This window comes from Mustela erminea, chromosome 11, assembly GCF_009829155.1.
Source record: "Mustela erminea isolate mMusErm1 chromosome 11, mMusErm1.Pri, whole genome shotgun sequence".
NCBI lineage: Eukaryota > Metazoa > Chordata > Mammalia > Carnivora > Mustelidae > Mustela > Mustela erminea.
The window spans coordinates 70307074-70325061 of NC_045624.1; the positions used below are offsets into that span (position 1 = coordinate 70307074).

Below are 17988 nucleotides of genomic sequence, written 5' to 3' on the forward strand. Positions count from 1 at the left end.
ATTGTTTCAGAATCATCTTTTATTTCACACATTTTTAAAAAATCACTAATGAAAAATATTTGAAAATTATGCTCCTAGAACATTCTGGTTCACTAGCAGATATTTTATCAATCACAAACATACAGTTTTTAAACTGCAACTACATACATATAAAATAATGTGACACTGTGGGGAAAAAAAAAAAGAAAAAAATACTGTGTTATATTATTTTAACCTGTAAAAGAAAAAAAGAGAGATATAAGTAAAATGAGGTAGAATGCAAATATCTGCATTGATAAATATCCAGAACACAAGGCTTCTCTCCATTATTAATAATAAGATAAGCCATTGTTCATATAATTATTTTTAAAGAATATATAAATGAATTATTAACAGATAAAAGCTATTTTAAATGTTGCATTCAAAAGAAAAAGAACTAGATTAAAAACCCACTACTCTAAAAAAATTTTTAAACATATTTATATTCATTTATTCATCTAATATTCAACAAAGACTCTCTGGAGTCTTACTATGTCCTTGGCTTTTGTTAAGACACAAGGAATTAGAGTCTCTGCTCTCACACCTTAAAAGGTCGCACAAGGAAGGCAGCCATTGATAATCAGGCTGCTGGCATATTAAAAGGTGTAAGAATAGGAACTCTGTCTCTCCAGCTCATGAGGGCAGAGTAGGCTTTCGTAGGCCTGAGGACGCTTATGGTCCTCCTCAGAATTACGGAATTAAAGCAATTTTACAGTGGATTAAGCCTGTATTTATGAAGAGAAAGGGATGAGGAAGTAAAGGTGAGCAGGCATGATCAGAAAATTAGAAATTTCAAAAAATTTCTAAACCAAAGGTTGGCAAACCTTTTTTGTAAGGGAACAGAGCACAGAGTTTATGCTTTGCATGCTGTGGCAACTACTGAGCTCTGCTGGCCTCCGTTGCAAACACTCAACTCTGCCTCTGTAGCACAAACGCAGCCACAGACAACATACAAACAAATGATCATAGCTGTGTTCCAATAAAACTTTATTTTATAAAAACAGGTAGCCTAAGCGATTCGACCTGCATGCTGTGGTGTCCCAACCCCTGTGTGGATGACAGAGAAGAGATGGGAGCAGACTGATGGCAAAATGCAAAGATGACCATGAAGGAGGTGAAAGCTATTCTTGTAGGATGGTTATTGCTTAGATTCAGTAGGCAAAGCAAGAGGATGCAAACAAGAAATGCAGCTGAAAAAGGATGGATATCTGAAGCCCACGTATGGGATAAACTACCAGTCAGCATGCCCTCCTCTACCACTATCCCTCACCAACATCAGAGCACAGGTTGCCAGGCTGTTCCCACAGACAGAAACAAAAGAAAACAAAACAATTTTTAGAGTTCTCTCTAAAAGAAGGAAACAGGGGCACCTGGGTGCCTCAGTCTATTAAGCCTCTCTGCCTTCAACTCAGGATTCAGCTCAGGTCATGATCCCAGCCAGATTGGAGACTGAGCCCCACATAGGGCTCCCCACCCATCAGGGAGTCTGCTTCTCCCTCTCCCTCTCCCCTTTCCCCTGCTCCTTCTCTCTCTCTCTCTCAAATAAATAAAATCTTTAAATATATATATTTAAAGATTTTATTTTATTTTATATATATATATATTTTTTGTTTGGTTTATATATATATATATATATATATATATATATATATTTTATATATATATATATGAAACCAACCAAACAAAAAAATGGAGCAAACTTAAAAAAATAATAAATTACAAAGATGAAGGCTTCTAGGGTAGATGTTGGCACCACAGATGAAAATCTACTTAATTCGAGAAATTTGAGGATCTGTCCCCTTAAGGTAAAGACTACTTGTAAATCCACCCAGCCCTGCCATGCTCTTTACAAAGTCCACTCTCAGGATTCCTACTGAGAAGAAAGGGGGCAGGGAGAGGGAGAGCATAGCTCTCATTACTCAGCAGGGGACACCCAGGCAGCACCACAGCTGCCTTGGCCTTCTATTTTGGATATGGATAGGTCATCAAAAATCAGCAGGCCCAGGAGGAAAACTCAGAGAGTAAAAGCAAAAAGAAAAGCTGATCCCAGAGAAAACAACTAATTCAAGCTACATATATATAATAATTATGTAAAACAGTATAGCAGAAAAATATGGGAGGGAAAAACAGAGAATATGGAAGGACTCTTGAAGATTTTAAAAGTGATTTTTAAAATTAAAAATTAAAGAAAATAATTGAAAAAAATGACATCTATAGAAGGTACAGCAAAAAGACAAAACTATGGAAAACATTACAGAAAATATGGGAGACAGGAAGGGGCCAATCTAAACATTTGACCAACAGGAAATCAAAGAATAAAGAGGGTAGAGAAAATGGGGAGGTGGAAATCATCAAATAAATAGTAGCATTAGTCACAACTGAGGAGCACAAGAGCCTTCAGACTGAAAGGGTCATGAACTACCCAACACATTTAATGAAAAATAACTCACACCTAGACAGATCACTAGAGAATTCTGAAATATCAAGGGAATAAACACCAAAAGCTTTCAGAGAAAGAGAAAAAAAAAAAGAAAAAAAAGAAATTCATCTACAGTAAAATAGAATACTAGAGGTTTCAACTTTCTAAGGAAAAATAATTTTTAATCTACAATTCTATACATAGCTCAATTGCCATTCAGAGAAAAGGCAGAATACAGACATATTCAGACCAACAAGAATTCAAAACATTTATTGCTCATCACCCTTTTTTGAGAAATTACAACTAGAAGAAAGGTAAACAGAAACAGACCAAGAAACTTCCTGCACGCTAGTGGCAGGAGGGCTCTGGGGTGGGAGAATGCTGCTTTTCATCATGACCTCTTCTCTACTATTTATTGTGTTACGGTGAGAATATTACCTTAATAAAAAAAAGTACATTAAGAGTCACTTATGGTTTGTCTCCCTCCCAATCCCATCTTGTTTCATTTATTCTTCTCTTACCCACTTAAGCCCCCATGTTGCATCACCACTTCCTCATATCAGGGAGATCATATGATAGTTGTCTTTCTCTGCTTGACTTATTTCGCTAAGCATGATACGCTCTAGTTCCATCCATGTTGTCGCAAATGGCAAGATTTCATTTCTTTTGATGGCTGCATAGTATTCCATTGTGTATATATACCACATCTTCTTGATCCATTCATCTGTTGATGGACATCTAGGTTCTTTCCATAGTTTGGCTATTGTGGACATTGCTGCTATAAACATTTGGGTGCACGTGCCCCTTTGGATCACTACGTTTGTATCTTTAGGGTAAATACCCAATAGTGCAATTGCTGGGTCATAGGGCAGTTCTATTTTCAACATTTTGAGGAACCTCCATGCTGTTTTCCAGAGTGGCTGCACCAGCTTGCATTCCCACCAACAGTGTAGGAGGGTTCCCCTTTCTCCGCATCCTCGCCAGCATCTGTCATTTCCTGACTTGTTGATTTTAGCCATTCTGACTGGTGTGAGGTGATATCTCATTGTGGTTTTGATTTGTATTTCCCTGATGCCGAGTGATATGGAGCACTTTTTCATGTGTCTGTTGGCCATCTGGATGTCTTCTTTGCAGAAATGTCTGTTCATGTCCTCTGCCCATTTCTTGATTGGATTATTGGAGACAAACCATAAGTGACTCTTAATCTCACAAAATAAACTGAGGGTTGCTGGGGGGAGGGGGTTTGGGAGAAGGGGATGGGATTATGGACATTGGGGAGGGTATGTGCTTTGGTGAGTGCTGTGAAGTGTGTAAACCTGGTGATTCACAGACCTGTACCCCTGGGGATAAAAATATATGTTTATAAAAAACAAAAAAATTAAAAAAAAAAAAAAGTACAGCATGGCTCTGAAGTTAGCCTGCCTGGTTCAAAACAACGTGGCCAGTGGATTAAGATGTGGTTCACTGAGCTGCACTTCACCTTCCCTTTCTTCCCTTCTAGAGTTCCCTAGAGAGGAGAGGGGAAAGGAGTGGACACAGTGTGCTTTGAGAATAGGGAGGAATACCCAGATTGACGCCAGACTGGCCAACACTCCAGGAGGGAGGGCCTCAGGCCCCTTGCAAAAAGGGCTCTCAGCTTCATGGAAGAAAGAACTCAGAAGCAAGCCCTTCAGAGGAAGGGACAAAGATTAAGCATAGAAGTAAGAAAGCAACTCCTTCATAAGCAAGGTAGCAGTCTTTCCTACCTGGTGAGGAAGAGGACCCCCACTTTGCCTCTAAGGAAGGGTTTTGTAAGTTTTATTTAAGTTAGCTAATGGTAAAGAGAGGGGTTTACTCTTTAACTTTGGGTTCATCATTCACATTGGGCAGTTGGTTTTTCCATTATCTTAAGGTTATGGAAGCAATTTTAAGGATAGGAGCAATTTTAAGCATGTCCAGGCTGTGTGGCTCTTATTGCCTGAGGGAGTGTGTCCTGTGGTTTCCCATGAGTCTGATCTTATGATTCTTCATGACCTACTGACTTTTTGTGTTCAGCAAAATGGCTTTACTTTGGTGAATTTGTCTTCCAAGCCCCCCTTCCCTCCTGCCTCAAGATAACTGAGAAAAGAACCTCCTCCCAAATGATCACTAGTGAGAAGTTCTTATTCTTGCTTCCAACCTATACTGTAACCTCTCTGAACTTCGCCTGGATATAAGAATTAACTTTCCTGATTTCCTCTCCTGGTTGTGAAGCATGAAAAGAACTTACTGGCTCTAGGATCAGACAATCTGGGTTCTACCAGTTAGAAGCTGGCATGACATTAAGCGAGTTATTTATCTCTGGACTTTAATGATTTGGTGTATAAAAAGGGTACTGTGAAGAATTCATAAGAAAATGCACACAAAGTGTTTACGAAGCCTTTAGCAAGGGAGCAAGAAATCTTAGCTACTGCTGTTATTTTTAAGTAATTATAATTACGATGAATGCAATGAGGGAGAAGTATAGAGTGCTATGTAAAAGAAACCAAACCTGTTGAGGAAAAGCTTCACAAGGGAAGCACTGTTTAAACTATTATCCTAAAATCTGGACTGTGAGTCCAGAACTCTCATGGGGAGAAGCCACAGAGGGAAAGCAACCAACGAACAGCACAGAGGAGAACCACAACCTAGAGGAACAGTGAGCCTGTCTTACCCAGCTCATTAGCAGGGGGCACAGAGAACCGGGGTCACACCCTGAAAGGTGGCCCGGGGGAACTCAATTAGTGAGCCCCCACACCTCTGCAGAGGAGTAAATACAAGAGTACAGAGAAGGCACTGTAAGTGTGTGTTCCTCTGCTGTGGATCAGGACAAGAGAGGAGGAAAAGATGTTTCTCCAATAGTCAGGATGTTAAAAACTAAGGTGTGTCAGTCCAATGTACTGGGCACCTACGAAAGTGAAAAGTGCTTGGTTAGATGCTCTATATGCTGCAAAGGTGACTCCAACTCCAGATGTTTTCATCTGTAGGAGCTGAGAATCTGACAGGGAAGAGCAAGAACAGAATCCAAGCTGGAAGGATGTTCATTATTCTTATCACAGTACACTAAGCGGAGACATCATTATTGGACATAAATAGCACATAAAAGTTAACTGGACATGCTATAAATGAGGCATAAAGGAAAGGAAGGAAAAGTCAGTTCAGCTCAAACAATTTATTTTTATTTATTTATTTTTCAGTTCAAACAATTTAGAAAAATGCACTCAACAATGAAGTGAGGACCAGAGTAAAAAATCAATATGTCTGTTACCTAAGCCCTTAGCTTTTATTCCATTTGAGAGCTTTTATTCTATCATTTTACTCTGTTATTCTATCACTGCTTTCTGTTATTTATTTTTATTACTGTTTGTATATTCTATATTAGCCCCCCACACATCTCTAATATCATTTTCTTGTACATTGTACTGAAGGATAACACTTCTTGGAACATTCTCTCAAAATACCATATTGTATATACAGCTACCAGCTCAGAAAGGGTTTTAAAATTGTTTAAAAATATTACCTATAAATGACCAATAAAATGTAAGTATTTTTAGAAAAACAAATATATAGGAATGTAATCTAAATTAAACAATGATAAATTTTTTTCTTAAACACTGCATATGAAAATATCAAGTTTCTTAAAAGATAACTTTATTCTGGTTTTATGTTAAATCTGGATGCATGATGTGCTGGTGTCTTTTTTTTTTTTTCAGCTGCTAAAGTAGTAATTTTGTCCTATGGTCTGTAGTTTTTACAAGCATGGATTCTGGCAACCTATCTTCTGCCCCTCTCAGACCTATCATATCTACTCATGTGCGAGCTGCCTCCAGGAGAGAGAACCTTGAATAGCAAGGCTATTTCAGTGATGAGACACATTCCTTAAAATTTCTCTGCTTCTGTCTGCAGGAAACTGTCAGGCTGACAGAATTTTCTCTTTACACAAGCAAGCATTCTGATTAGTTCTCTGCACTTGTGAAGGGCTCCCTGGGCCTAACAGATTTAGGTACCACCTGGGGCTGGGAAGCCCCATTAACACTTTTTTGTTTAATCTCTCCTAATTACCTGCCAAATAAATACTACTTGAAAAGGACATTTTAAATATGCCTTTAATGTTCTGAAATGTGCCTCCCAACTACTGAATAATTAGTTCCTTCATCTTCCCGGGCACCCAAAATTAATCAATCTTATTTACCCAACTGTACTTCTGGCTTTGTAAGAAGAGACATTACCTTTGCCAGTTTATTATCTTCAAGCACCTCAATGCAATAACAGGGGATAGAATAGCATTAACTGGTTGGAGACCCCTTAGTGAGTGGTTCTCTCAAAGTTCTATTTTATGAATATGTACAAACTGAAGATAAAGACCTCCAAGGGAGAGAAAGTGGTAGGCATAAAAGTCTATTGGAGGGAATAATGGAAGCACCTAATCCCATCTTTAAATGGGAAGACCTGAGAGTTAAAAGCATACTAGGCATTGTTACCTAATTGCAATTCCAATAAAAGATCTGGTGGTGGCAAAGGTTGAAATTACAATGGTGAGATTCTCTTCACTGAGTAAGGTTTTATTCAGGACTGTTCTACTTTATAGGGTTGACATACCAAAGGTGCATAATACAAGTTTTCTCAGTTACTTAAATCCACTATTAGAAAACAATGTCCACTATGTCTATGAGTAATCCTTAGGTAGAATTTGTGTTACTGACTTCTGAATTTAGCACCAAGAGCACATTTCTACTGTCATTCAATCCCCTTCTTGCATAATGAGAAGAGCAGAATGCACTGTTTCTTATGTCTACCAAGAAGTGAAGATTTGCATTTGTTCTCTCCATTTAACTGAATGAAACATTAGTTCCCCTCCTCGATTTTGTTTTAGTCTTATATTTGATTTGATGCTACTAAATATATGTCTTTTAGAATAAAAGTAACATGACGACCTCTAGCTCTTTTTGAACTAGGTGAGATAAAAATTATAAACTACCACTCCCATGGGGTTCACAATACTATTTTCCCCAATTATCTCTACCCACTCCCCTTCCCTGTAGGAATCCAATGCCCTTATCCAATGCCCTGAACTTGTAGTGCCCTCCCTGGGGCAGAAGTGTATTTCTCTCTCCAACAGTCAAGCGTGAGTTGCCAGAAAAAGTCGGGATGCCACATCAGAGTGGAAGCCTTAAGAGTCATAACATGGTTTGGCTCTTGCTCTTTCCCCCATGACCCAAACTGGTACTATTTTTTCAGTCTGCATCTCAGGATGACACATGGAACAGAACAAAGGTGATTAGGAGCCAATATGCATCATGTCAACTTTCGTGGTGTTAGGGCGGTTTGTTACCGCAACATAACCAGGCAAAAGATGAATTCATTAAGCTACATCTCAAGTAGTGTGTTCAGAAACCAAAAACTACAGTGAGTCCAAAAGGCTGAGGATGACGACCAGGATTTTGGAATATTTATCTGTGAGAACCACATAAGGAAAATGAGCACAATAACCCTGAAGAATGAACTGGGGGAGCATAAGGGAAGAAGGACAGTGTAACTACCACCCATACCTGAACAGTCACCACAGGGAAGAACAGGAAAACAAAGTACAGGTTTGCTCTTTTTGCTTTTAAAGATATAACTGAGACCAAAAGAATTACAGAGAAAAAGAAATTCTGGTTCATCATAAGGAGGAGATTTCTACCAACTAAATCAGTTTAATAGTAGAATGAGTAGTCTTGCAAAATAATTTGTATCCAAAGACTATGAGACATGAAACAAAGGCTAGTTGGCCACCACAACTTAGGGGCATTAGGCAAATCCTAGTTTTATAGGAATTTACACCAGATGAGCTCTCAGAACCCTTCAAGTTTTGGTTCTATAAATTCCATACAGTAACTCATGATGCTATGTTCAGTTAGCTCTCTTGGATAAAGAAGAAAAGCTAATTTCCCTGGCAATGACTAGCGAAAAAACACTTTTCAGAATCTGTCATTTTTCTGTGTGTCATGAAAATATATCCTTTTTCTTTTCCTTCCAACTCATTACTTCTTTTCCACTATTTTTCCTAAAGGAAGTGGGACTTCTAAGAAACATTTTGTCTACTTTATCCTATTCATTAATGAAATTTAGAAATTATCTTCAAGAACACAGACCATTTTATCAGAGCCAAGAGTAATCAAACCAGGCAGCAGGACATTATCATCTCCATATACACAGAATACAGAGTTTTTTTTTTTTTTTTTAATAGAACACATTAAAATTCCTGACTGGTATAGATGACTTAATTAATTTGAAAAGATATCTCTATAACTTATTTGTCAAATGTACAGACTTACTTGTGAGATATAAAGGTTAAGATGGCATATAAAATGCAGAAATACTGACATTAAAAATTCCACATCGTTTTCAAACCTAAATATTTCAAATGGCATTTCTTCATGTTACTTGCCTTCTACAAAATCATCAATAAAGGTCTTATCTGTAATAAAAACAACTCTTCCTATGGTGTGAGCATTTAGCTTATAGAACTCTTGTGTCTGAAAATGCCAGAGGATCACTATTCACTCTGCCTATCTGACAGGAAGATTGTGAAGATCAATGAAACAATTAAGCACAAAATATTGTGTAAATGTAAAATGGGCACTATCGTCATCCTACATATACCTACAACTTACATAGAAAATTTTTCATTACATTTCAATTAATTGGGATTTTTAGAAAAAGTAGAAAACATAAATACTAAGCAGTTAACTGAAAAAGAAAAACTAACATTAATGATGGTATTACACTATTTGAACAATTAGGATGAAAAGTACTGACATAGGACACTCTTAAAACCTTCCTTGTGGAAGGCACTGGAGTGTACAATCAAAGCCCCAACAAGTAACAAAAGTAGACTAATTTAACTAATAATGTTTTTTTAAAAAGGTGGCTACTTACCAACAAGTCTTATTACATTCAATGTTGTATTTGTTAAGATGGGTGCATTCACTTTATTTAGACTATAATCTGACTTCTTCCTGCTTTTTAGAGTTTCTCTAGAAACGCTTAATATGGAAAAACAAAACAGAGTTGCAGTTAGGGTTGTCAACTAGTAAATCAGTAAGCTATTCCAATTAGGATCTATCCTTCATTCACTAATTAGTTACTGAAACTGTTACCATGTGTCAGGTGGGGTTATAGAGATGATCCTCCTGTCCTTAGAGAGCTTATAGTCCAGAGTGGAAGAGAGATTTATAAGCAAAGAAATAAAGTACTATAATGTATTTCTTTGATTCTAAGACAGTCATTATCAACCATTAAAAGAAGCTGTGTCACTTAATAAAAAACAAACAAACAAACAAACAAACAAACAAAAAAACCCAGAGGTTCCAGGGAAACTATATATCAAATGTACCAAGTACTCGGATTTCAGACTTATAAATACGAAAAAACACTCTCCTTAGAATCTAAATCTAATATCTAAAGTATAGGGGCACATGACAGAGTCTGGTGTTGGGGAGGACACCAGGTTCAAGGAAAAAATTGAAGATATATGGTTAAGTACACAAAAAAGGGGGGGATAATATAAAATAAGGTCAGAAGTAGGAGAACTGAGTGTGCTCAGAGAAGCAGAAAGAGTTCACATGGAGAATGAGTGGACTGAGGGAAAAGTGATAGGAAAAAAGGTAAGGAAGGGCCAGACCACTTAAGTCAATCAAACTTAAAGAGTATGAACCTAACTCTGAAAGAAAATTTAATCAGGAAAATGACATGAACAAATTTGCATGTAAGAAAAAAAAAAAAACACCTAAATTTGCATCCAAGAGGGATGAGGAGGGGGACAAAACTAGAGACAGAAAGCCAAAGTCAGAGGGCAGTGCCAATAATCTGACACAGAGATGATTTTCGCATGAACCTGGATGGTAGCAGTGAAATAGAAGAAATTTTGAAAATTCAAGAGACACTTTGAAGTTGGAATTGATACTAATTGACTGAACGAAGCTCATAGTTTATATTATTCATAGTTCTTAGTGAGTGGTTAAGTTAGGACAGTTTAGGAGGGTAACTGTCTGCATAGCCTTACCAAAAATGCAAATATATACACATATACCAGAAGATACTATCTTACATGTTCATTTCAATCGGAGGTTTTCTTTCAGCCAGAGTAGACCCATAACACCCAATGAAGAAGTCCAACAAATCAGTTCTATTCTGTTCGTAATGGACCATAGATGGATTTAAATATCACACATATATGAAAACCAATGGAAACAATTATTTCCAATTCAAATATCTACAATCACATGAGTTGCTCATTTTCTGAGGAGAGTGTATCAGTCAGGGTTTTGAATTTACTAGGTACTTACTAGGGATAAAAGGTAGGGCAAAATATACTTAAATCTATCATTAAAAATTATGTGTATCTGTGGTCACTAAATGTCTGATACTTAGTCATGAAATTAACTCACTTACATTTAAGAATCAGGTCCATTAAGAGGGAGAAGGCGACAAAACATTCTTATGTAATTATGATAGTTTTTGAAGAGAACAGTTTATGACAGAAACAAAACAACGAAGATGAAGGTACCTTAACAGAAGGCCCAAACAGTGATTGTAATTGACCTTGGAAAGATGAGTGGAGACTTTCTGTATTTACGAGACTGAGGTAGGAGGAATTCCCCCTGCAAAACAAATAACTACTCTCCTCCTTGAGGTTTTCTAACCTATGTGAAGCTGGAACTGCCGCCAAAGGTAGTATGATTGTATAAACTAGAAGTTTGTTTTTCTGCAAAAACCACTGCTCTCTACATTAAGAGCTCTTTGATTATGCCCAATATGAAAAAACTACATTTCCAACCTTTCAGCAATCATTTTAAAACATACACGTTTTTGTCACATGACATCAAAAGTTAAAGAAATGTTTAACTTTTGTTTTTTTCCAAACCTTTAAAAAGGTTTATTTAAATAAATCTTTATTTAAATGCATAACATACAATATGAAATACCATACAATCTAAGAACATTTACCTTTTCACAGGTGCATCACCTGTTTGCTCATCCACATAATCTCGTTTCAGTTCCTCAGGAACGTCACTGTCACTGTCATACTCCTGATAAGCACTTTTTTCTTGTTCATCAGATTCGTACTGAAGAAAACACAGTATATTCAACAATGAGTATGAACAGCCAACTTTTCTTGGAGTCTTTCAACACAGTAAGAGTATCCAATTTTTAAGAAGTAGTTTAGGGAAGAAAGTTCTTAATAACTCATCTTTAATTTTGCTATCAAGAATATTAACTTTCCATTTACTTCTTCTTCATCCAAGAAAAAAAAGAAAATATAAACATTTTATGCCTACAAAGACTTCTCCCCCAAAAGTCAAATCTCTATAAAAAGAAGACAAACAAACACAAATATCATGCTATGCCTTTACGAGAGGAAAAGAGTGTACATTTGACCAAATAAAAACCCCAACAACAACCAAAAAAAAACCTCTTCTCTTCCCCCAAGTGGTTTCAATATACTTATTTCCATTTTGCTAATTCACCATAAAGAGGTTGAGTATATAATTCTGGCACTGTGGAAATGTTAATTCAGTGTAATAAACTCTTATAACACACATGCTAATGTCCTAATTCATTATGATGAGATTTAATTCCAAGGGAGCCTTAGAAAATCACACTGAGCACTGAGGGACTACTGAGAGCAAGGATGAAAATAGCAGATTTCCTCTTGAGAGGAAGGGTGACTTCCTAACACTGTCACAATCTTTATGGCAACATGGCCCTGTGCCAGCATGGGGGGACAGTGGCATCCATGCACAGGATAGAAAGCAGCAGCAGCAGCATTATCACTTAATATTATAAATGAATATGATTAAATCATGGCTAACATTTCTTGAATGTTAAGTGCTAAGTGCTTTCATAAATATTCTCACTCAATCTTCAGAGCAATTCTATAACAAAGTTTTATTCCCTCATGCCAGTTGAAGAGATGAATATGAAGACAACATGAAAGGAAGTCGGTCCCCTAATTCAAAAACTATTTTTTGAGAGCTTAAAGCAGTGTGACAGGTCATAGCAAGATGTGGACCCTGACTTTCAAGGACTTATGTGTAGATCACACATTAATAACTGGAAACAAGTATTCTAGACATTCTCATCCACTTGTACACACTGTTGTCCTGATAACATTCAGAAAGGGAATCCACAGACAGCAGGCTCTTCTGGCTATACAAAAAGCTTCGTGATTCCACAGTACAAGAGAGCCTTATTTTTGAGGATTCCGTATTTTTGCAAATTTCTGTACCTGTCAAATTTTATTTGTAACCCCAACACTAATACTTAGTGACACTTTCACAGTCAGTCATGGATATGTACAGAGTATGCAGAAACTTTTGAGTTATCCAACATGCACGTTCCTAGCTGAGTGCAAACAAGGTGATGCTCTACCCTCTTGCTTCAGCTTACTTAACAAATGTACTTTTCATAGTCTAGTGCCACATTTAAAAAAAAAAAATTGTTCTTTTTTTGATGGTGATTTCCCTATTTAGAAAGGCTCCTAAATGTAGGACTAAAGTTTTGCCTAGTGTTCCTAAGTGCGAGACTGTAATATGTTTTATGGCAAAAATACATGTGTTAGATAAGCTTCATTTGGGCAGGAATTCTAGTGCTGTTAGCTGTGAGTTTAATGTCCAATACTGTATATTAATTTAGATGCCTTCAAGCAAAAACCCCAATAAAACAAGGTTATACACTGATTAGTTGGTGAAAATGTGAACAAAGGTTCACAAGAACCTAATCCTGTATTTCACTCAGAACAATGGTTCTGTATTTGTTAATTCAGTGTTCAGAGGGACTTTATAGAACACAACTGCCAAGAATAATAAGATATTTAAATTAGCAAATCACCATTACAGATGGATATATTATTTTAAAAATATTGAAGAGACTTTTAATTCTCCCAGTTTAGTGTACTTTAGAGAGGAAAAGGATCAATAAGAATCACTAAATTGTAACTGTAAATATGGCTTACTATGAAATAATTTCTACATGATAACACTTACTTTTATGGCAATATTTTTTTTAATTGTATCTTCACTAAACAAAAAAGAAAATGCCAAAACTGAAATACATACACAAATTCAACAGATTTTCATCAACTCTGAACAGTTTTCACTTCAGCTTCATCAAATCTAAAATAAAAATCATACAGGGTCCTCTGGAAATGACGATCAGACGGACCCATCCAAATTAAATACTGTAAAAACACAGATAACTGTGAACTAAACATTCACTCATTGTAAATATAGGAAACTGAGGGTCACAGAGGTAAAATAGATTGGCAAGGGCCATACAGTTAATAAATAATAAAGGTGATATTCATTCAACTCCTTCAAATCCTTTCCATTAACTCACACAACCTGAAGTTTATATTGTGTGTTTTGAGCTACTCAAAGTGTTAAAACATTGTACTTCTAAATCCTAAAAAACATCCCTGCTGGGTAACCAGGTAAGACATTACCCTCTCTCAGGTAAAGGGACTTGGAACAAAATGATTCGGATACCCAAGCTGAGAACTAAATGCAGATGATCTATTCCCTCATCCATCTATTCAATGAATCACAGAAATAAGCAGTGAAGAAACTATACCCCTACCCAATTTAGCAATCTAGTAAGAACACACAGCAACCTAACAGGAGCACAAAGTAAACATAAAGCCCAAATGTATTTTTCAAAAGGACATTTTCAACAAAGCATGCTGTAAAGCCATTACTGTACAAGTGGTAACACAGGTATATAAGCATATAGGTAGGAAGGTGGGTGCTAAATGGATAAATAAATCTAGCTAATTCACTGGGTAGAACACTTTTCAATAAGAAAATCTAACTTATGTTCCAAAATATGTTTTAAGAACACTACATACCCCATTAGAAGCCAGGACATCTTCTGTTTCTTCATCTTTGTGGTTGGCCTGAATTTCAAACGGATTCCCATCACTACAGTACTGCTCAAACAAGGTCACTGTTTTTGAGGATGTTGAGGCTGGCTGCTTACTAGGGGAAACTGATGGGGAACGTGACTGTTCCATGAATTTAAATTCCTAGACATTAAAAAAAGGATACCTTTTAGCAACAACACTAAAATTCAGGTACACAACATATTCCATCAATGTAAATGTAGTTAGTGAAAAAAATCAATCCTGATTCTTCAGGTTACTCACTTTTAAATCTTGGAAGCTGTGTGAAGGCACAAACTTGAAAATATGTGCTCAAAAGTTTTCCTAAAGACAACTCAGCTGCTGATATCACTTTTAAAAGTGTTATCTGCATCAAGTTACTCTTGGCTTAGTTTATAGAACTGCACAGAAAATTTTTGAAAATAATTTATATTTGAATAATTCTAAAAATTTTAACATAGCATCAAAGACCCAGGAAAATATGGTTTTAAGCAATAAAAAGGCCACAATAAAATAAATCAATATTAATAATTAATATGTTTGCACCATTTAATTAATTATACGTTTTACAGACATCAGAATCTTTCTTTGTTATGCTGATGTCCATAAGCTTTCATTTATTTTTTTTCATACACCTGGAGGTAGACAACACAGACACACACAGCGAGGTCAGATAATAGGTCTTCTAGACCTAAGATTTGCCATTAATCCATTAACTTCCTATATAATGTTGGGACTGTCACCTGGCTTCTCTGTGCCTCAATTTCTTCATCAGTAAAATGAGAGAGTCAACCTCCAGTATGAGAACCACAATGCTAAAACTAAAGAGCTGTTCTCAGATGCGGAAACCAAAGTAGTCCAAAGGGAGTCAGTGCCAAGTTTAAGACCACATTGCTTATTAGTGGAAGAGATGGAATAATCTCTAAAGTTCCTCTGATGGACGCCTGAGTGGCTCAGTCAGTTAAGTGTCTGCCTTCAGCTCAGGTCATGATCTCAGGGTCCTGGGATCGAGACCCGCATTGGGCTCCTTGCTCAGTGGGGAGCCTACTTCTCCCTCTGTCGTTCTACCTGCTGTACTCTCTCTCTCTCTCTATCAAATAAATAAAATCTTCTAAAAAAAATAATAAAGTTCCTTTGAATTACAAAATTCTTGATGATTTTTTTTGGGCACCTGGATGGCTCATGGGTTAAAGCCTCTGCCTTCGGCTCAGGTCATGATCCCAGGGTCCTGGGATCCAGTCTCACATCGGGCTCTCTGCTCAGCAGGGAGCCTGCTTCTCCATCTCTCTCTGCCTGTTTCTCTGCCTACCTGTGATCTCTGTCTGTCAAATAAATAAATAAAATTTAAAAAAAAATTCTTGATTTTTTTTTACAAATATTTGGTACACATTTTTCTTATATCTTTTGATCTTTTTAATATTAATCTCAAATTTTAAAAATCTTTCATATTCGAAGATAATCTTAAAAATTACATACATCTATTAAATTTCAAGTGATGTGTTTATTTTCTTTTTAAAGTGCAGCTACACATTAAATCAGATCCATCATAATGCTCAAAAATGATGCCATTATTTTTATAATTCTAAACAAGGGGTGACTATAAATTAATGATTTTTTTAAAACCAGATCTATAGGAACACATGTCAAGAGAACACTATCTCCGTTGTGAATAATTTCAAAGTAACTACTTTTTAAAATTGTTGCTAGAATACTTAACATGAGATCTAACCTCTTTTTAAAAAAAAAGATTTTATTTTTAAGTAATCTCCACATCCAATGTAGGGCTGGAACGCACAACCCCAAGATCAAGAGTTGTATACTCCACTGACTGAGCCAGCCAGGTGCTCCAAGATCTGGTCTCTTAAAAAAATGTTAAGTGCATAATACGGTATTGTTACTATAGGCAAAATCTTGTAAAATTCAAAGTAACTAAAGGAGATAATGCTCACTGGGACGTAAATATTTCAAATGTATCTTGAAAAAAACGGTAATTACACCAAGTATACGTGCTCATACACACAGACATAATTTGATGATTAATAAAAATTCAAATAAAATTATTTAAATAGGGATTCTAACATCAATGTTAGAATTCTAAATAATATTAAGGAATCACCTTATTTAAGAATTCTAAAATAATGTTGGGGTGCCTGTGTGGCACAATTGGTTGAGCATGCGACTCTTGGTTTCAGCTCAGGTCATGATGTCAGGGCTGTGAGACTGAGTCCTGTGTCAGGCTCCAAGCTCAGAGTGGAGTCTGCTTCAGTTTCTCTCTCCTTCTCCCTCTGTCTCTCCACCCACACCCCAGCCCCGGTACATGCTAGCTTTCTCTAAAAGAAAGAAAGAAAGAAAGAGAGAGAGAGAGAGAGAGAGAGAGAGAGAAAGAAAGAAAGAAAGGAAGGAAGGAAGGAAGAAAGATCTAAAGCAATGTTACAATCATTGTTAATTTTGCTGTCCCTAAAGCATTTATTAATTGACGTGTATTTAGTATTTCCACATTAGGAAAGGAAAATGATAGAGCTGGGTAAGAAAGCTATTATATAATATAAGCACAAAGACTGTGCCTGTTAAAGACTTTTAATCATGTATTCTTTATATTTATCTAGAATAAGAAAATTATTTCTAGAAAGCTATTCCTTCCAGAGGCAAAATCTGAACATCTGAACATACTGGACCTTCTATACATGGACCTAAGTTTCTACATTGTATTTTGACATTTGGTATTTGTAGGACATCATCTGTCACACAAGGAGTATTCATGTGTAATTTGTTTCAACCAAGGGAAAACAAATCAGTTAATATTTTCACAGATTACATATCCTATGAGGACTCAAGGAACTAGTTAACTAATAAAAATTAATTAAGAGTATATTTTGTAAATGCCGCTTTTAATTCTGAAGCCCTGTCTCACTACAGGCACATTTGTGAGTTGCAACATAAATTAAAAACCTTTTAGTTCCTTTAAGAAATGACAAACAGGGGTGCCTGGGTGGCTCAGTGGGTTAAAGCCTCTGCCTTCAGCTCAGGTCATGATCCCAGGATCCTGGGATCGAGCCCCATATGGGGCTCTCTGCTCAGCAAGGAGTCAGCTTCCTCCTCTCTCTCTGCTTGCCTCCCTGACTACTTGTGATTTATGTCTGTCAAAAAAATAAATAAAATCTTTAAAAAAAAAAAAAAAGAAATGACAAAAAATCTCAAGCATTCTGCGAACATAAGCTTTTTCATTAAAGACCATCAAAATACAACTGATTAATTTTCTGCCAAATTTAAATAAAGCAGATCTCTTTCTGAAATCAAAAGAAAAAGATTAGGCAAAAGAGTTTTCCTCAAGTATATAAACTGAATTTGTAAAAAGATACAGATTTTCACATCCATAAAAGGTGGCTATTACGCACTTTTAAGCAAGGAAAGAAAGGTGCTATTCTTTAATTAAATGATTTTATAAAAGATTTTTTAATATCTGGGTTTTTTTTAAGACAACTAAATAAAAGATAGATGCATTTGTTTCTAAGAGACACTCACATGAAGTTGCAAGATACTGAAATTTGACTTCACTGGACAAAGCTCCCAGGTCTCATTCTCTAGAAACATTCTCAGTTCATCAAGCCGTGTTCTTAAAAAACAAAAAACA

At 36.3% G+C, this 17988-nt stretch overlaps 1 protein-coding gene across 2 annotated transcripts in view; it reads right to left on the reverse strand.

Moving 5' to 3' along the window:
- The window catches only part of VPS50 (VPS50 subunit of EARP/GARPII complex), a 128965-nt gene that overhangs the window by 28553 nt on the left and 82424 nt on the right, over positions 1-17988 (reverse strand). For both annotated transcript variants that reach the window (XM_032304437.1, XM_032304436.1), the window contains 4 exons: positions 17880-17970; positions 14325-14501; positions 11426-11544; positions 9356-9462 (listed from right to left, as the gene is read on the reverse strand). In XM_032304437.1, the coding sequence (XP_032160328.1) occupies positions 9356-9462; positions 11426-11544; positions 14325-14501; positions 17880-17970 (494 nt within the window). The remainder of the gene's footprint in view (positions 1-9355; positions 9463-11425; positions 11545-14324; positions 14502-17879; positions 17971-17988) is intronic.